Raw genomic sequence first — 21,369 nt, 5'->3', positions numbered from 1 at the left:
AATGCACAGATTTCACCTTTCTTCTGAAACAGCTCTACATAGCCCGATAGTGTTAGTATCCACATGATTCAGATCAACAGCAGTGAGTTAAAAAGACAGATGCAGAGATCAGACAAAGGTCCGTCTAGTCAAAGCTATAGTTTTTCCAGTAGTCATGTAAGGGTTGGACTGTAAAGAAGGCTGAGCGCTGAAGAATTGATGCTTCCTAACTGTGTTTTTGGAGAAAACTCTTGAGAGTCCCTTGGACTGCAAGGAGATCAAACCAGTCAATCCTAAAGGAAATCAACCCTGAATATTCATTGGAGGGACTGATGCTGAAGCTCCAATACTCTGGCTAAGTGATGCGAAGAGCCAAGTCATTGGAAAAGACCCCGATGCTGGGAAAGACGGAAGACAAAAGAAGAGGGTGACAGAGAATGAGATGGTTAGATAGCATCACCAACTCAGTGCACACGAATCTGAGCAACTCCAGGAGACAGTGGAGGACAGAGGAGCCTGCAGTCCATAGGGTCACAAATAGTCAGACACAACTTAGCAACTTGAACAACAAAGTATAAGGTTAATGAACATTAGAGCATGTTTCTGAAACCTAGGCCCCCTTAGCCGAGTCCTATTCTCAACCATTAATTGTGTATGAATAGAAGGCTACTGACTTGTCATGAGGTGGGAAGGGGCCTTTGCATACTCATAGTGTTTACAGATTTGCACTGCTCTGCTCATCCTTCCTGAAGTCACAGTACAAACTCCAAAGAGGCCAGCTGAACCTCAGAGAGCTGGCAGTGACAGGAACAAAGCTGACTGGGCTTCCCCAGATGGAATTCCTACCCCTGACTCAAATCTCCACATTTCAAGGGCTGAACTATTTGCTGCCTAAATTCCCAAACTGCTTTTTTTAGATGATTTTAAGAAATTGAGGTAAGAGTAAGGTATCTTTTTCTGAATTACACCTTTCCCTCAGAGATATGGAAAACTCACATGAGCGTCTATTTTTGAAGGAAAATGGTTTCTGAGAGTCTTGTGCAGCATCAAAAGCACTTTTCAGAGAGCACCCTGGAGGGATCGAGGGAAGAAAAAGAAGTTAAGGCATATCTGCAAATCCAACTGAACCAAGTGGTTCCATTCAATCCAGTCCCATTCAATCACATGCTATAAAAAGAAGGTCGGTGCCTACACAGTATCTTGTTCATCTCAAGTGCTTAACAGCTGTTTTGATAAGAACGGAAGGTAGGGATGATAAAGATAAGGTCTTATCTCTGAATCCTACGCCCACCCCCCAAGGAAAACAAAAGAGTTTTTAATATAGCAAATACTTCAAAGATTTTAACTAAATCTGAATTTGTTGAATAATGGGCTATGCATGCATGCTCAGTCCCTTGACTCAGGTCTGACTCTCTGCAATCCTATGGACTGTAGCCCGCCAGGCTCCTCTGTCCATGGAATTTTCCAGGCAAGAATACTGGAGTGGGTTGCCATTTCCTTTTCCAGGGGATCTTCCTGACCCAGGGATTGAACATGCATCTCCTGCATTGGCAGGTAAATTCACTAGCGCTCCCCATCCCTTGGAAGCCCCTTAACTACAGGAAGTGATAGGCTAAAGGGAGCCTGACTCTTATCATCCAAAGCACATGTGCTTTTCTAAAGCATAAACATCTAGGAGATTCTGAAATGTGTGGGGGTAAATCAAAGAAGGAAAAGGAACAAAGATCTATAATGTTTACTGAGAATCAACCATGCACTGGTCACATATTTTATTTTATTTTATATTTTCTTATGAAACTTTAATCAAACAGATGAAGAAACTGAGTACAGAAACCCATCCTTACCCAAGATCACACAAATATTTCTAGAATACACGTTTTCAAACCATACCATGCTACTTCCATAAATAAACACCTACTAAAGAAAAGGCACTTTTAAGTTCCCTGCATTTAATCATAACTGGTTATTATCACAATATTGCATTTATTATCACAATATGGCACCTCAACACAACCCTGCAAGGTAAGTTCTATTCTTCCTACTTAGGCGAGTTGTCCATTTATTGCTCCTAAGCTCCAAATCCACCCTTCTTTGCCTTGCCTTGTGATGCTGGATCTGTACCCACTTTACCAGTTGCCCTGTGAGACTCCCTGGCACCCCAGCCTGCAGTTTCTCAGGAACTTTCTATGCCAAACACTGGGTGACAGCCACACCCATCCAATGAGCTCTGAATCGCACTCCTGTGTTGGGGGCACACTTACAAATCTGTTCCTTTGTTGGGTGCTCCCTACCTCTGTTATTCCTGCATTCTTTAGAGTCTGCTCTACTCATTTACCCGTTAATGATTCTTCATATTAAATGTTCTCTGTTCAACGTATTGGTGTGGTCTCAGTCTCCTGACTTCTCACTGCTCTATAGGAATGAGCAAACAGCAGTTCAGAGGAGTAAGACACTGCCTTTGTCAGTAATAATAAAATGGCTAAAAGCATATAGAGCAGGGGTCCTCAGCCTCCGGGATCTAATGCCCGATGATCTGATGTGGAGCTGATATTTTAACAATAATACACACAAAGTGCACAATAAATGTAATGGACTTGTGCTGTGCTATGTGATAAATTGTTTCAGTCGTGTCCAACTCTTTGCGACCCCGTGGACTGTAGCCCACCAGGCTCCTCTGTCCATGGGATTCTCCAGGCAAGAATACTGGAGTTGGTTGCTGTGCCCTCCTCCAGAGGATCTTCCTGACCCAGGGGTTGAACTGGTGTCTCTTATGGCTCCTGCATTGGCAGGCGGGTTCTTTACCACTATTGCCATGTGGGAAGTCCCAGAAATCAGTAACTGGCTGTGATCAATTAATTGTAAACACCACGGCCCTCGGACCAGCTTGAATGCGCTTAAATCATCCCCAAACCACCCCCGCCATGCCCCTCCCCTGCACCTGTCCGTGGAAAAGCTGTTTTCCATGAAACCAGTCCCTGGCGTCAAAAATGTTGGGGATCATGGCTCTAGGGCATTCTATGAGCCAAATTGTTTTTATACATTTAATATGTACTCCCTCATTTAATCCTCACATCAACCCTCCTTTACAAATGAGGAAACTGAGGTTATCTCGGAGATTAAATAATTTCCCTGGATCACACAGCAGACAGAGAGACCAGAGTTTCTGACCCCACAGTCCATTCTTGGCCATGGTGCTATCGGTTGGCTGTGGTCAGAGAGAAAGGGGGTCAAGGAAGCACAAGTGGGACATAGAAACACAACAGTCTTCCACAAAGTTTGGAAGAGAAAAAGAAATTAAATTGTTAGCTGGAGAGGTCCACATATCTCTGAAGAATTCAAAATAGGAGGAGGGACCATTAAAGGTCTTTTAAGTCAGCCTCTTAGTGTAAAAGACTTGGTGTACCCTGGTCATCAGATACCTGGGAGACCCTATTAAATATCTCTTTTGGAATTAATGCTTGTCCATGTTTTATGAACCATTAATGTAGGAGAACGGATGATTCACAGGTCCCCCTCTGCCCTCCCTGAGGTCCCAAACCCAGACTTTAATCCAGGGAAGCTAGGTCGGGGGTTCTGAATGAGTAGATGGATTGCCTGTGACCCAGCTGTAACCCAAGACCTCTCATGAATACTGCATCTCTCACATGAGGGGCAGTGATGTCTACATAATTAAAACCTGAAGCAAGAAATGGCCAGAAGGGTGGGGAGAGAGGGATGAGGATTCAGATAGATCCAGCACCACTCACACCCTACGGCACGCCAACACATCCACTAAAATAGTGCTCACCGGTTAGATAGACTTCAGCAGGATAAAAGCTTTCCTGATAGTCAGACACACTTCTGCTGCTGCTGCTGCTAAGTCACTTCAGTCGTGTCCGACTCTGTGCGACCCCATAGACGGCAGCCCACCAGGCTCCCCCGTCACTGGGATTCTCCAGGCAAGAACACTGGAGTGGGTTGCCATTTCCTTCTCCAATGCTTGAAAGTGAAAAGTGAAAGTTAAGTTGCTCAGTCGTGTCTGACTCTTCGCGACCCCATGGACTGCAGCCCACCAGGCTCCTCCGTCCATGGGATTTTCTAGGTAAGAGTACTGGAGTGGGGTGTCATTGTCTTCTCCACCACATATACTAGAACACTACATCTTGCAGGTGGAAAGGATTGGGAGCCAAGAACTGGAGTTGATTCCTGGGAAGAAAAAAAATGGGATTGAGGGCAATGAAGATAATCTATGGCCATGATTCAGTGGAAAGCAGTTGGTAAGAAGAGTCTGTGTGGATCCCAGGAAGCATTGGGAAGTGAAAGTAGAAAAAGTGAGGAGGCCAACAGATCTGATCCGCAACTCAGGGGAAGGCCTTGGTCTCGCAGAAGAGGGACCATCCTGAAGCAAGGTGTCCTCTTTCCTGGAGAGCTGAACTGCCCAAGCAGGATGGCCGGTGAGGAAAAAACTGCCAGGAGCGTGGCTGCAAGTGGGGTTGGAGACCTTCAAAACACAGGCACAGAGATAAGCTAATTATTTGATTATGCAAATGAAAGTTGTTTAACTTGCCCACAAACCCCAGGGTTAACGTGGAAGAGGATTAAATAATAATACACCTGCTCTATAAGAAGGCGATTATGAGGAAGAAGAGACTTAAGGCCAAGTGCAATGTCCTCCTCAACTACGAGACACGTATAAGAACACTACAGTGCAGTGGTTATCTGCACTCGGCTTCCCCTTCAGACCCAGGCACTCATTTCCTGGCTGCCTGCCTGCAGGAAGCAATGCCGATGGGTCACACCTGAGCTCCTCCAGGGGCCCTGCCCTTGAGAAGGCTTAAGGAAGAGGGTGCCCCCTTCCTAAGAATGTGGTCAGTTGTTCAGTTGTGTCTGACTCTTTGCAACCCCATGAATTGTAGCTTGTCAGGCTCCTCTGTCCATGGAATTTCCTAGGCAAGAATACTGGAGTGGGTTGCCACGCATTCCTTCAGGGGATCTTCCTGACCCAGAGACTGAACCCTCATCTCCTGCTTGGCAGGCGGATTCTTTACCACTGAGTCACCAGGGAAGCCTCCCTGAGAACAGAGAGAGCCAAATGGCTGGTCCATTGGCAGGATATGAAAACCTGTCCCTTTGCCTTGGTTTGGGATAATTTGGTAGGGGCATCCAGAACCAAAGCTGTCCCTAGGACTGGCCCAAGTGCGTCAATCTTGAACTTCTCTGACTACCCAATCCCGATTCCCTTCACCCACTTACAGGCTTGTTCCCAAGAGCACTTTCCAATAAACCTCCTGCAAGAAAATCTGTCTGTCTCTTCCAAGGTCTCTTTTCAACCTAAGACACACACTAATTACCATGAAGGAATGTGCAAGTAGGGAGGTCATAGTCCTGTCACAGGACTGTCCCCTGAAATTTAAGAAAAATGCCAAATTTCAGGCTCAAGAATTCAGTACCAGTCTAGAATTGAGAGAGAGAAAGAGAGAGAAAGAGAGAGAGACCTGGCCACTTCGGACAAGCGGAAGATCGTGCTATGGTTTCTACCTCTGTCCGCCTCCAGGGAGACAAAGCCTCCTTCCAAACCACCTCTTTGCGGAGGTAACTGACCTCTCCTTAATCCTGGATTAAGGTCTTAGAGAGGGATGCTTGTTCGCTGGTGCCCCAGTTAAGATGTTGACACGTGGTACTTAAGGACAGATCTCGAGTCCTTCTGGCTGCTGGCCTGAGGCTAAAGTCGCATGACCAGCCCCTCCATCTCCCTCTCCCCACTGCTCACTCTTCCTTTAACCTAGAAAGAACCAGCCAGCTGTGGCAGCTAATAGAGCTCACACCATGGTTAGGCCCCTGCACAGCACTGGAGCGGTAGGGAAGAGACGGGAGGAGCTCTGGGCTGGGGTGGGGTGTGGGGGGGATGTGAGGGGATGGTGATGAGTTGGAAGGATCCTAGTCACAACAACGACCCTGCCCCAGCTCGGGGTCCCTGGTGTGTGCCAGGGAGGCTGCAGTTGCCTCCTGGCCCCACTCCACACATCGTGTCTCAGAAGTTTGGTCAGTGGAATTGAGACAGAAAAGCCAAGTAGAAAGAAAGCCCAAGAGCTCACTGGTCACGCCCCTGACCCAGCTCCTCTTGAATTCACTGCAGACTCTCTGGAGGGTAACTTCTGGAGGCTAACTGGGTGGGCTCTCACAGGGGCGCCGAGAACCCATCCCCCATCTCCCTTTCCTTGGACCTTGGAAGTGCTGCCTCCAGTCTAGCTTCTGCAGGACTGTCCAAGCTGCTCTGTGAGGCTGCAAGACCCTGCCTGGGCTCCCCGATGATGTGAGTGGCTCATGTCTGTGGACATCTTTTCCATTCACTTCTCCATATATGTCCAGCCCCGGCAGCCAGTCTGCTCAGCCACCCTTCCCAAGGGCGGCACTTGGGCTTTTGGCCACTGTTCCCAAGACAGGCCTCCTCCTGGTTAGGGACACAGTATATACTTGACTCGCTGGGGACAATGCAGGCTGAGGGAGGAGGTACTGACCAGCCCCAATCCCCAAACTCACTTTATAAGACAGCACTACTTTCACAAGGTCGAGGTGCCCAGAGGACACACCTTCAATGTATCCTACCTTTTCTCCGGGACTCAGGTTCCCAATTTGTTATAAGAAGTGGTTTGTCTAGGGACTTCTCTGGTGGTCCAGTGGTTAAGAATCCACCTTCCAATGCAGGAGACATGGGTCCGATCCCTAGTTGGGGAACTAAGATTCTCCATGCCTTGGAGCAACTAAGCCCATGGGCCACAGCTAAGACACAATGCAGCCAAATAAATAAATGAATTTTTTTTTTTTAAAAGAAGGGGTTGGTCTAGATGACCCCCTAAGTTATTTCCTGTTCTAGAGGCCCATGACCATTCTTTACCCTCACACATCTCCAAGTGCTAATAATTTCCAAGGGAAAGAAAAAAATCAAAAGAGCCCTGTGGCCACAGACTGAGGCAGAACAAGGCAGCAAGGCTGACCAGAGCAGCCAGGGCCCGTGACCGGCCATGGGGTCTGTTCTCTCTATACTTTGTCTCTTCTGAACACACCACTGCCTCAAACCACCTGCCTCTCCACTCCCTTCCCCTGCATCTCCTATCTCTCCAGAGAAGAGCTAAAACGCCGTGAGGACAGCTGTGTCTGGCAGCTGGGAGCCAAGCCTCATTAAAGAGTTTGGAGCTGGCCTTGACCCTCCAGTCAAAACCTGATGAGAGATGGAAAGGAACAGGTAGGGACAGAACTAAGAAAGTGAGCAGCCACGGGGCAAGCTGGGGATGCTGACTCACCACATGGGCATATGCTGTGACATCCTGGTGTTACCGTGTGATCCAACCAAAATCAAATCCAACAAACACCAGCTTCCTTTCTCACAATCCACATGCTGTTATTCATTCAGCCATGCACCCCAGGTGCTGGAGAGTCCTTGATGTCAGGCGTACTTCAGAACAAGCCCCGACATATGGTAAGAGCCTTTTTTCTACAAAGTCTGAAGAATATACAAGTAGAGCGGGCGAAGATCACAATGCTCAGCATGGACCAAAACGACTGGGTTGGCCAAAATGTTCATTCAGATGTTATAGGCAAACCTGAACGAACATTTTGGCCAACCCAATACAATGTGGCTGTGAGAGTAACTCAGGAGACACGGGTTCAATCCCTGGGTCAGGAAGATCCTCGAGAAGAGGGTACAGCAACCCACTCCAGTTTTCTTGCCTGGAGAACCCCACGGACAGAGGAGCCTGGTGGCTTCAGTCCATGGGGTCACAAAGAGTCAGACACGAATGAAGCGACTTAGCATGTAGAGCATGCACATGAGAGTAACTACAATACACCTGGGCTTCATCCACAGAAGCAAGTGAAGGGAGGTAATAAGCCCCCTGCAAATAATACCTGGGCTTCATCCACAGAAGCAAGTGAAGGGAGGTAATAAGCCCCCTGCAAATAATACCTGGGCTTCATCCACAGAAGCAAGTGAAGGGAGGTAATAAACCCCCTGCAAATAATACCTAGAAAGAGGACCCGTCTTTACAAGGTCCATTGTTCAGATAAGATAAATGAGACAGTGTGGGTCTGGACAGCCAGCCCTATGACAAACTGTAGAGTAACCGGGAATGTTTAGACTAAAGGAGAAATGCCTTAAAGCAAACAAGACAGAAAATATTTGACAAAAGGAAAAGAGAGAAAAAGCCAAAGGAGAGGAGAGTCCCATGTTTTGTTTCTCTAGAGAGAAGTTATCAGATTACATAACTGGGTTTGAAGGAATAGGGAGTTTTCAAAGAGTAGAGGGTGTGCTTCCAGGCAAGAGGTTGATTTCATCCTGATCTCCAGGTTGGTCCAGACGATCTTATGAAAACTCCCAACTCTGAGACATCATCTGTGGCTGAGCAATGCCCCATTGCAGATGACACTCAGTGAGCCTACAGGGTAGGGATGAGCACGGGGCCTTCTGATTTCATCCTGGAGACCAGTAGGGAATCTCCATCTGCTCTTATTCTATAGATCCTTCTCCAGATTGAGAGGGAAGGTCTCCTCTCTCTTATAGGGGCCAGAGACATATCCACAGACGCCAAGAATCTCCAAAGCCGAAAGGCCTTTTGATCTCACTCAGCCCAATTTTTCACCCAAAGCACTGATTTCCTCTGCAGCTTCCCCGGAAGAGAAGAAAAAGAAACCAAAGGATCATTTCCATAAGCCTCCAAAATAATGAATCAATCTTGTTAACTAATGGGGCAGGTAGCCAAATCCTTCTCTCAAGAGAGATTGATAATATGTCTCCCACAATCCCCCGAGCCCCTCCTCCTGCCCATCACTGCAGGTCTCAGAGTCACCGGAGGTACCAGAATCCCCACCAAGAACAGAAATGCGCCTGTGAAGCTTCCTGGAAACCTTGTGAAATATGCTCAAGTGGGAGTGAGTGGGCAATAGGAAAGCTCTGCCCACTGCTGGGTTCCCTGTATGCTGACATTTATGATCAAGATGGAAAACATCCATGAGACGTGCCCCAGAGACTGGCTTGTTTTCTTCTAAATAATCTAGCATTTGACTCACCAAAAACCTTTGTATCAGGATCTATAAAATACCACCGCCTGGGTGTACAGCGCTAGAATTCTCTACTAGACCAATGGCCTTTTGTCCAGCCTTGGTTATTTCCCAGAACACCCTGGGATGGTGGGGGTGCGGGGGGTGGGGTTGGCACAAGGTAGAAAGCAACTGCTCCATCCTGCCAGGTTGGGTGTCTCTCTCCCACCCTCCTTTAACCGCATGCCAGGCCCATAAGCAGTCGGATAAATGTGACTCCTGGGTAATGAATGCAAAGAGAAATTAAAGAGCACAGGAAGAAAAAGAAGCCTTGAGCTGGATACTAAACATGGAAAAATGTAGTCCAACAGAATCGTTTTCAGAAAAGTAAGGGTTGAGCAAAACCAGAAAGTTATAATAAAAGCTTGGATGCGTGCTGAACGGTCCATTCTGGCTCTGTAGCGCTCTGCTCTTGAGGGTGGGGCCACCCACACACCCCAGTTACACACACCCCCGGTCCCCCACGGATGCTTGTGTGCGTGTGTCTGTTCTCCCTCCTTGAGGTCAGGAAGGCTCTGCCGAAGGTCCCGTTTAACTCAGGGCACGGTGCTGGGTGTGGGTAGTAATTAGCATACCTTATATTTACGTCTAGCTATTTCTGGCCTGCAGCTTGTTTTCTCCTCCTTCAATTCCCTCTGAAGAGGTCAGTTAGCCTTACATATGTGGCTTCTGGCCTTCCTGGGCCAGTGTTCCAGTGCTCAGCAGCATCACTTCGCCCAGAGGTGGAAATCAGGCCAGGATTTTTCTCCTCACTCTACTGGCCGAGGGACAGTGAGAGCAGTTGGCAGGGCCACCTTCTCAAAGCGAATCACACAGACGCACCTGAGAATTCCTGGTCATTTATGAAAGCATATAAGGGCTCCCCTTTCCTAGGCCAGCTTTAGCCAGGGCATGCCACCACTAAAAGACTATTCAGATCACAATCTCCTATATGAAACTTGGATAACCAGTTTACCAAAAGGAAAGATTTCACAAAAAAGTCTACTATATGGATGTGCTAGTGCTATCTTTATAAATGGGCTTCCTGGTGGCTCAGTGGTAAAGAATCCGCCTGCAATGCAGGAGACAATGCAGAAGAAACGGGTTCAATGCTGGGTTGGGAAGATCCCCTGGAGAAGGGAATGGCAACCCACTCCAGTATTCTTGCCTGGGAAATTCCATGGACAGAGAAGTCTGGAGAGCTAGTCTGTGGGGTTGCAAAGAGTTGGACATGAGTTAGTGACTGAATCACCATCACCATTTTTGCAAATATCATTCCTTTCATCCTTATAACCACCCTATTCACTAGGTTCTAAACTGTCCCTATTTTCACAGGTGAGAAAACCAAAACACAGGGAGGTTGAGAAACTTACCCAAGATCACAGAGATAATAGCTGGTGGGTCCCAGAGTCAAGGCCAGTGGGCCATCCCCAGGGTATCCACCCTGAAGCATTAAAGAGAAGCAGCCCTGATTCAGCCCGTGGGCCTCACGCACATACTCTGAATTGGTGTGTTCCCACATGATCCCGAGGACCAGGCAGGTGTGGAGCTCGCTAATGAAGTTGGTGGTTCTCAAACCACGGTGTGCACGTGGATATTCAGATTCCTGGGCCCCAGAAGTTCTGGAATTGGAACCAAGAACCTGCAGTTTCAACAGGCGCTTAAGACGAGGCCAGTGCAGGTGGCTCACAAAAGGCCCGTGGGCAGAACTAGTCCCATCACCTCACTCGGCTCACCTGGGACAAGGACACGGTGCCCTGGGCCCCTCAGGGCCGTCTGCGTCGATGGGTCCTTCTCCCCCGGAGCGGCCCTGGGGGAGGGGAGCAGGTGGCCGTGGGAAGGATGCTCTGTTCTTCGGCCTTGGTGACGGGCTGCGTTCACACGGTGGAGGAGGCGAGGAGGGCACTGAAAGGAGCTCACCGTCCCTCTGTCCTCGAAAAGCCACACATCAGAGGGGCACACGCGGCGGGGGACGGGAAAGGGAGAAAAGACTGGGCGGCCTGGGCCCCCATCTCCTGTCACCAGAACAATGGCTGCTTCAAATCCCTGGCATCTGAGCTGGCAGCCGGCCACCAGGGAAGAAAAGAGCCCGCTGTCCCTTTAAGGACGCCCTCTCTCCACAAAGGTCAGAAATGCCAGCTCAGCCTGCCCAGTGGCTGCCTTTTTTGCCACTTTGGTGCCCTGAGGCCCTGGGCCATGCGCCCCATTCCAGCCGGTTCTCCGGGCACCTGCTGTCTTTGGGAGAAGGCAGACCACCTGCATCACAGCTGTGGCTCCAGGCGAGGTTCAGTGATGGAGCAGGAAGTGCCGATGCAGAGGAAACCCAAGACCTCATTTGTTTCTCAAACTCATCCTCCAGGGAGAGTTGGCCCTGAGGAAAGGGGACTTGGGGAGTCAGGTCATGGACAACTGCTGGCGGTGGGTGGGGGTGGGATGTCAAAAAGAAAATGGATGAGGAATGGACGCTCCAAGAATATTTCTTCCGAGAGAGGAAAGGCTGACAGACGATTGATCCAGAAATCAAAGAGAAGCAGGGTGGGGAATGGAGGCTGGCAGGATATACAGCAGAGTGGTTGGGGTTTCTTCCTACACTTGCCGCGTGCTTAGTCGCTCAGTCACGTTCAACTCTTTGCCACCCCGTGGACTGTACCCCACCAGGCTCCTCTGTCCATGGGATTCTCCAAGCAAGAATACTGGAGTGGGTTGCCACTTCCTTTTCCATGGGATCTTCCTGACCCAGGGATTGAACCCACATCTCTCTTGTCTCCTGCATTGCAGGTGGATTCTTTACCCACTAGGCCACCAGGGAAGCCTTCCTCCTACAGAATGAGTTCAAATCCTGCCATTTAATGTAACCTGGAGCACACGTTTCCTAGTGTCACTGAGCTGCAATTCCTCTGCAATACTGACATATGGGGGTGGTGGTAGTTGTGGTGCTGTCATGTCTTGCCTGGAGAATCCCAGGGATGGGGTCGCACAGAGTCGGACACGACTGAAGCGATTTAGCAGCAGCAGCAGCATGTCCAACTCTTTGTGACCCCATAGACAATAGCCTGCCAAGCACCTCTTGTCCATGGAATTTTCCAGGCAAGAATACTGGAATGGGTTGCCATTTCCTACTTGAAGGCATCTTCCTGACCCAGGGAGCGAACCTATGTCTCTTGCATCTACCTGCACTGGCAGGTGGATTCTTTACCACTGCGCCACCATATTGAGCAGTAAATAAATGTTAGAAATTAATAATGTCTATTTTCAGAGTACTAGCCACTCAGTGTATCCTCAAGCGGCCTGAATCCCAGACCACACCACTGGTTCCAGTAAGTCATCTTGCAAAAGTGTACCATGAGAAAAGGGGGCCTCATTTAGGAAACTGTGTGGGTTGATGCAAATCATGACTCGCACTGGAAAACGACTCAAAATTAGTCATCTATTCATCATATAATGCCAGGTTCGGTGAACTCTTTCTGTAAAGAGCCAGAGAGTAAGACCAGACAGCCTGATACTACTACTGAACTCTGCTGCTACAGGTTAAAGCAGCCATAGACAACAAGAATGTGGAAGAACATGGCTGCATCCCAATAAAATTTTATTTAAAATACAGAACAGGCAGCAGGTTGAAGCTGGCTGACCCCGGAAATAAAGGATGGCATTAATAGAGGAAATGTTGAATGCTTATGGAGGCAGAAACCCATTTCTTGCTCTTCTCTTGGGACGGAGAGTACTGTATCCATTTACTTGATATCCAAGAACAGTTTTTAGTCAACTGCAATGACTCCCATATGCTGGTTTCCTCAGCATCTATGCCAAGAGTTTGCCAAGTACCTCTCTGCACTTCAGAGGTTTCTTTTCCTTGTTCTTCTGCATTTCCTCTAGTGCCTGAGACTGGGAGGTAACAGGGCAGCATCTCATCCTCCTCCAGCAAATGTGGTGGGCCTGGCTGAACTGCCACCCTTCAGGGTGTCCTCCTCGGAATCCCTCATCACCAAGACACCCCTCACCCAGGTTCCCAGGCCACAGCTGGCTGGATCCTTCAGGTCTGTTCTTCATCAGCTATCTGAACAATTGTGCATTTTAGGGAAACCATGCAGGTTTTCACTCTTTCACTGATGTATTTAAATTGGGGAGTGCCCACCATGTGCTAGGTGAATCTTAGAAAACACAAATTGCCCCTCTGCTCTGACTGGAGTCGGAGAGAGGCTGTTATGGCTGGAATCTTCTCAAAAGGCTGCTCTGAGATGTATTTATTTCCTGCTCCCTGGTGTCTTTCTACCCGAGAGCTCAAGCACTTCAAAAATAACTTTCTCGACTGTACTAACAACTTTTAACATGAGATTTCTAAATGGCACTAAAAGCAGGAAGGGTAAGAAAAACTGAGAATAGGGAAACAGTGAGATCCAAAGCAAAGAAGGTAGAAAGGAAAGAAGGGGGAAAGAAATCACTATTTCAAATTAAAAAAAAAAATACTGCTTGCTTATTTACATCATTCTCTCTGCATCAAATGACCTCATCCCACAAATCCAACCTGTATGTTTCCAGCTTTCCTTCAAAGCTCTGCTCCCAGTGCATCTTCCCCAATTATATTTTCCTGATGAATTCCCCCCAATCTCAAACTCTCCAGCATTCCTTGGAATTCTCCAACACTCCGTGGAATTCTCCAGCACACCTCCCACTTGCTTATATACCTTAAGTGTGGTGTATCAGAGCCTATGGACTCTGCCCTAACCCATGGACTGTCACCTTCTCAAAACCCCTATCAGGAGTCCTCCTTCTTGCACATTCCCCAGGGCACACTGTCAATGGCAAATGCTCTCCCTACACTGTTGCTTGGCCAAGGTCCCGCTTCAGTGGAGGAGCTGCTGCTACCTCATGGTATCCTCAGCAACCTGTCATCACTGCTCAAACCACCATTCACTCATTCACTCAACAAATCCGATGTGAACTACTCATGTGCCAAGCAGTGTGCCGTAGCTTGTCATACATCTCATTTGCAAATTTATTTAATCCTCAAACCAGCCTACTGAGATAGGTATTATTAACATGAAACTGGCACATAATAACAGGTGATTTCAGAAAGGATGATGGAAAATGTGAGTGACGGATGGGAAGGAGGAGACTGTCATACTCTGGCAAAGAGGTCCCATCTGCCAGGGCTGGTGCTCCGATGCTAGGAAAATGAATGTGACTTATGATAGTCCCTTCTTATCCCATGACTGAAAAATGTAGTCAGAAGTACAGTGTCAGTTTTATAGAAAGCAGATACAATGTTACATGAAATGGACCAATGTATTAAATTTTAAAACAAACTACAGAAGAACTCAAAGAAAGCACACATGCATATATATATTCTAAAGGTTGGGAGGGGCTTTCTATGAATAATAGCAAACAGGGGAAGAGAGAAAAGGACTTAATCACATTTGAACAAATAAACTTTAACATGTTGAAAATCAGCCTGATGTGAAAAGGCTGAAATTCCAGAGAAAGTACTGAAAACATGTATGATAAAGGGTTAATAGCCTTATTATGTTAAAGAGTTGTGAGCAAGAAGAAAGACAAACACCTCAACAGGAAGGTGGGCAAAGAACAAAAAAGGCAATTCATAGAAGAAATATACATGGGTAATAAGGGAATTAAAAGCGTATCACCAATGATCAAAGAAATGCAAGTTCATGCAACCCTGAGTTACCACTCTTGGAGTATCAGATTGGCAAAGACTAAAAAGAATGGTAATGCCAGGCAGGCAAGGACAAGGGGAACAAAAGCTCTCATAACTTGGGGGCATGGGGTGTATATTGGAACAACCCTTCCAAGGGCAACTTGGCACATGTGTTATACAGGTTGTTGACCTAGAAATCTGGCTTCTAAATTTTATCTGAAGAATGTTAGTATGACATTATGTTTAATCCTGAAGAATTAGAAACACGCTAAATGTCAAATAAGAGGAGAATGGACAAATACTTGCATACTTGTAATAACACCCTTAAAAGGAATTAGGTAAATCAATGTTCATGATTACAGAGAGATCAGAAATTAAAGAACTTAAGAACAGTGTATAGAATGAGCTATAAATTTCATCTATTTATCTTTCTATGAAAAATAGCTCAAAGCATATAAAGTAAATGTTAACAGTGATTATCTCTGAGGGGTGGCACTATGAATGATATTTTTCATTTTATATTTTTAATTTTTCTACAATATCCACAATATTTGTTGCAAAAAAATAATCTAACAAGTTAAAAGGACTCATCATTTTTTTCTTAAAAAATTTCTTTAATTTTGATTTTCAAAAGAGAAGACATCTATAAAAGAATTTTGAAAAGCAAACTGTAAATACAGAAATACAATCAATTATCCAGCAAGTATTTTTTTGACCACCATGTGTAAAGCCCTGTAGAAAGTACACTGACAATCAACAAGGACCTACTGTATAGCACAAGGAACTCTACTCAGTATCCTGTAGTAACCTATATGGGAAAAGAATATGAAAAAGAACAGATATATGTATACATATAAAAATGATTTGCTATACACCTGAAACTAACACAATACTGTAAATAAACTATACTCCAATGTAAAATAAAAATTAAATTTAAGAAGTACAATGAAAAAATAAAACTAAAATTAGAATAATTCTCTACTTTCAGAGAAGACAATATTATAAAGACGTCTAACCCAACACAGTGTGATTATGGGAATCCTAGCAAAGTACTCAGAGAATAGAAAAGGACTAATTAACTCCTATTTGGGGATAAGATAAATCTAGGAAAGGCTTTTTTCAAGGAGGTGATAGTAAACCTGAAATTTGAAGGATAAATAGGATTTCCATAGGCAGGGAGGAAAGGAGCACGAACAACGGAGCAGTACAATTAAGACTGTATTTCTAGGAAAAGGTATTTGAGATCTCTGCAGAGGGCAGGTATGTTAGGCTGGCGGGGACAGCAGATATCTTGGAAGGATGGAGTGGATGACAACGCTGAGCAGTCAGGCTGGAGCCAGACTGAGAAGGCCCTGAGCGACACACCAGGGTGTCAACTGCATTCTGGTAGGCAACACGGAGCCAAATTCAGTTTTTGAAGAAGAGTTGGAAATCTGATCTGCATGATAGCTGAATGAAAAATGGATCCCAGAGTTACAAAAGAGATTAGACTATTTAGCCATAAGAAAGAAATGAAGTACTAATACACACTACAACTTGGATGAACCTTAAAAATATAATACTAAGTGGAAGAAGTTAGTCACTAAAGTATTTGCATGTGAGTATGTATACATATATTTCACAAATGGAAAATATGTATATACATATATGTGTATATGTGTATACATGTATGACGCATATATGTTGTTGTTGTTTAGTCACAAAGTTGTGTCCAACTTTTCTGTGACCCCTGGACTGTAGCCCCCAGGCTTTTCTGTCCATGGGATTTTCCAGGCAAGAATAATGGAGTGGGTTGCCGTTTCCTTCTCCAGGAGATCTTCCCAAGCCAGGAATCAAACCCGTGTCTTCTGTATCACAGGCGGGTTCTTTACAGCTGAGCCACTGGGGAAGCCCTGTATGTATATATACATATACCTATATTACATAAAATCCAGAACAGGGCAATCTATAGAGACAGAAAGTAGATCAGTAGTTGCCCAGGCCTGGGCTGGGAGGGCTGGGGTATGCCAGCTAAACGGTATGGGGTCTCTTTTTGATGTGACGAAAACGTTCTAAAATTGGCTGTTGTGATGGTTGTACATATCTGTGAATATACTAAAAACTGAATGATACATTTTAAATGAATAAACTATGGTATGTGAATTACATCTCAATAAAACTGTAAAAAAAAAAAAAGAAGAAGAAGATCAACCAGATGGCTACTGCAACAGGCCAAGCAAGATATTCAAAGGTTCTGAATTAAGTCAGTGGCAGTAGTCACGGGAAAGACTGGAGGATGATCAGAGAGACACTACAAAGACGGAAGTAACTGTGTGGGGAGTGAGGAAGAACAAGGAAAAAAATAGCTCAGAAGTTTCCAATGCAAATGACTAAGAGAGGATGTGAGGGGAAGGCTGGATAGGAGACTGTTATAAATTTGCTTTTCATGTTGTGAGTTTGTGGAGCTGAGCCCATTTCCAGAAGTGAGGGAACAGAAAGTGAGATGCAGATCCAGAGTTGACAGTCCTCCCAGCAATGGTGGCTAAGGGTCTTTTGTGACTGGTAATGAAAATTATTAATTATATTTAGCACTGGTGGGTGGTGTGTACGTGCTCAGTTGTGTTTGGCTCTTTGCAACCCCATGGACTGTAGCCTGCCAGGCTCCTCTGTCCATGGAATTTTCCAGGCAAGAGTACTGGAGAGGGCTGCCATTTCCTACTCAAGGGGATTTTCCTGACCAGGGATTGAACTTGTGACTCTTGAGTTTTCTGCATTGGCAGGCAGATTCTTTACCACTGAGCCACCTGGGAACTCCATATTTAGCACTACTGACCAACTTAAAAGTGGTCCTAACTTATGCCCACAAATACACTTAGGAGAATTTAGCCAGAGAAAGACATTAAGATTGCAGCAAGCAAGAAAAACCAATTCTATAGCTACACATACAATATTCCAAGCATTTGACAGAGCTGAGTATTTACTGCTCCATGTACAGACTTTTGTAAAAGGGAATATAATCATTGCAGTTATAAATGTAATGGTTTATACAAAGACTACTCAAAAGCTGAATGGCAGTAGTTAGCTCCTATTACTAATGGGCCTCACAAGGGCACAAATCTATTTTTTCGTTTGTTTGTATCAAAGAAGGCAAGAACCTGGAGTAGAAACCTAGGTTCATAAAATCAGAAGGTTAAAAAAATATCATTTGAACATGCCAGAGTCAACAGATGCAAAATAAATACATAAAAATGGCCCATTTTAGACCAAAAAGATGACTAAGGAAAATGAAGTGCAATGAGCAAAGCAGATCACCTTCTAAAGCCCAATGGTCAGAGTTCCCAGAATTTCTATCCCCAGGCTTGTCAAGTTAAGCTGTGGAAAAATAAAGAGGTTTTGCATATCAGGTCATAATGCCACCGGATATAAACCATGGCCATTCAGTTAGGATAAAAAGTTGAGATCGCTGCAGAGAGGCTATTATGAAACAATGAGGCTCCCAGTCTCAGGAGAAAGGGTCCAAAAAAAGATCTTAACTGGAAGATAAATCTATTTGCACTACAGCAGGAGAGGCGTCTGAGTCCCTCTGTGGAATTTTCCTATAATATGCAGCATTGGCGAGACCCTACAGGGCAGGGAGTCCAGTGCCAGCTCCCCCTCTACTTTGAGCCCCACTCCTCTGGTGGCTCAGACTGCAAAGAATCTGCCTGCAGTGTAGAAGACCTGGGTTTGATCCCTGGGTCAGGGAGATCCCCTGGAGAAGGGAATGGCTACCTGCTCCAGTATTCTTGCCTGGAGAATTCCACGGACAGAGGAGCCTGGTGGGCTAAGTAGTCCACGGGCTCACAGAGAGTCGGACACGACTGAGGGACTAACACACAGACACACACACACACACTCTCCAGGGCCAGGACCCGTTCTTACTGCTCTTTGTGCTCCTACCACCTAGCCCAGTGAAACAGTCATTGAGTCAACAAATGAATAAATGAATTCAAGAGAAGATAGGAGGAACCCAGTGGGAACCTGGTAAGAATTTTTTTCTTTGAAGTGGACCATTTTAAAAGTCTTTATTGAATTTGTTATAATATTGCTTCTGGTTTTCTATGTTTTGGTTTTTTTTGGCCCCAAAGCATGTGGGATCCCATCTCCCTGAACAGGGATCAAACCTGTGCCCCTTGCATCAGAAGGCAAAGTCTTAACCATTGGACCACCAGACAACTCTCATGGGAAGAATATTAAAAGGTCCTGTACTCTAGAAATCCTGGCCTGTAGTCCATGGGGATCCAAAAGAGATAAAATCTGATGCTCTCATCTCACCTACCATCTTAGGCACGACAACACTGGTGCCTTGCTGCAGGCCACACACTCAGTGAGTGGCAGAACAAGTTCCAGCCCCCAGTTAAGTATCCAAGAGACCACATCCACCTGGCACAGGAGACAGAAGAGCTCTAGCAATGAGACTAAAACATATGATTTAGGAGGTTGTTAAGTTGAAAGGAGGGGTGAAACTGACCGATAGTGGCCTAAGCAGTAGCTCCTGGGAACCCAGGGAAGATAAGGATCAGAGTTCTCTCTGTCCATCCAAGGCATGAAAACAATCTTAGACTTTAGGTGTGGAGAGCAAGGACCACGACCATGCTCTCTCTGAATGATGCCAAACATAAAACAAAGGAGATTTTAACAGCAGCTTAACATTTATAAGGTGGTTACAATGTGCCAGGTTTCCTTCTGAATGCATTAACAGGAATGATCTCGTGTAATCCTCCCAGTCTTTACAACAGACCTCCAAGGCAGCTGTGATAAGTTCCATTTTGTAGATGAGAAAACCAAGGCTTGGGGAGAGTAAGAACTTGCCTAGAATCATACAACTAGAACACAGCAGAACCATCTGTATCTGTCCTTGGGGTCCACATTATACCCAAGTGCTTAGTTGTCCGACTCTTTGCGGCCCCATGGACTGTAACTCGCCAGGATCCTCTGTCCATGGGATTCTCCAGGCAAGAATACTGTAACGGGTTGCCATGCCCTCCTCCTGGGGATCTTCCTGACCCAGGGATCGAACCCACGTCTCCTGCATCTCCTGCACTGGAAGTAGATTCTTTACCAACTTGAGCCACCAGGGAAGCCCAATGGAGCAGCAGTGTTAGAACAAAGAGATGCCAGGTGAGAAGCAGCGCCTGGCTCCTCTAGGAAGGAAAGTCCCAAACCCAGATTCAGAAAGCAGTCCGTGCTCAGTTCCCAAGATTTGCATTTCGCTTGCCCTTCCCGCCTATAAATATCTCCATAAATCTTACAAAAGAAACAAAAACTGAATGGCTTTCAAAGGTTTACGTAATGTCCGCATGGGTAACTGGATGGTGACAGGTTTTAAGTATTATTCTTTGTCTTTGCGACCCACGGACTGCAGCCTGCCAGGCTTCTCTATCCAGGGAATTCTTCAGGTAAGAATACTGGAGTGGGTAGCATTCCCTTCTCCAGCAGATCTTTCCGACCCAGGGATGGAACCCATGTCTCCTGCATTGCAGGTGGATTCTTTACTGTCTGAGCCACCAGGGAAGCCCAGTGTTCTAATGGGTAACTGGCTGGTGACAATGGTTACGTATTCTTCTTTAAGTTGTACAGACACATTAATATACTTTTTTTCACATGCATGATACACTTTATAAATTAAGAAAAAAAATTTTTTTAAGTAAACTGACCCAGCCCTGAAGTGACAGCCACCAGAACAGATGATAGGATTACAGCTCACCCTGCGGGGGTGAGCGCACTGGAAAAAACTATTCTACTGCATGACTGAAGGACAAAGGGAGCACCACCCCCAAGAAAGGCTGTCCCACCTGCTCTGCAAACCTCTGCTGAAATGCAAAGTATAAAGCGTTTCTACCAAATAAACACTGTTCATACCATCCTCAAGAAGTAGAGCATGGAGGTTAAGGGCACAGTCTTTAGAGCTAAGTATCTTTCGTTTTATTCCAGCTCTGCCACTTACCATGTGGTCTTAGGCCTGTGATTTAAACCTCTCTGAGATTCAGTTTCCTTACCTGTAAAATGGGATGAGTATCACTTTTCCTGTAGGACTGCGTGAATCTTATTATGAGAATTGTTTAATGGAAAGCTCAGAGAAGTACTGTTATTGTAACTTCTAATGCTAATCTTCACACATGCTACCAAACTTATTCCAGTTCTCAGCCCCGGAACTGCTCACTCTCCAAGTTTGGAAATGTATTCCCACGCTTCGGTCACCCTGAGCCTGAAGGCGTCTCACAAAGTGAGACAGCAAGCCCACAGCCTCGGCCTCTCTTTGGAGGCTGTCGGCAGGTGAGCCCCGACTTGCCTCCGAACCTTCAGCTCTGATCTCTTCATCCATCAGGCCTTCATTCTGGTTCTGTGACCCACTTCTTGCTTCTTCCCTGCCTGAGAGATCTGCTACACCCTCTTGAGATCTCAGTGGCCTCCATCCTTCAAAGATCAACTCACTTCCCACCTGCTCCATTCAGCCCTTTTCCATTGATTTTGCCCATTACTACTCTTCCCCATCTCTGTTCCTGCACATCGTTAGTGCTTATAATTCATATCATTAAATTATCTTGGAATATTTCTCTACCTTTTCATGGGTATTAGTCTTCTTTCTTCTTATGGGCAAAGACCTGTCTTCCAACTGCTTTGTAATTGGGCTCTGGAGTCAGATTGCCGTTCTGAAGAGTTTTGGG

At 45.9% G+C, this 21,369-nt stretch overlaps 1 protein-coding gene across 15 annotated transcripts in view; it reads right to left on the bottom strand.

Annotated features, from left to right (window-relative positions):
* GRAMD1B (GRAM domain containing 1B) overlaps positions 1-21,369 on the bottom strand; it is a 179,252-nt gene that overhangs the window by 65,571 nt on the left and 92,312 nt on the right. For 2 of the 15 annotated variants that reach the window (XM_081541419.1, XM_081541418.1), the window contains exon 1: positions 10,404-10,648. The exons of the other annotated variants lie outside the window; for them this stretch is intronic. In XM_081541419.1, the coding sequence (XP_081397545.1) occupies positions 10,404-10,552 (149 nt within the window). In that variant the 5' untranslated portion in view covers positions 10,553-10,648. Of the gene's footprint in view, positions 1-10,403; positions 10,649-21,369 lie in introns of those variants that run through there. 15 annotated transcript variants of the gene reach the window in all.

This window comes from Giraffa tippelskirchi, chromosome 11 (genome assembly GCF_054371585.1).
Source record: "Giraffa tippelskirchi isolate mGirTip1 chromosome 11, T2T-mGirTip1v1.2.pri, whole genome shotgun sequence".
Lineage (NCBI taxonomy): Eukaryota > Metazoa > Chordata > Mammalia > Artiodactyla > Giraffidae > Giraffa > Giraffa tippelskirchi.
The sequence above is the reverse complement of the archived record's forward strand: the minus strand, read 5'-3'. Positions and strand labels throughout refer to the sequence as shown.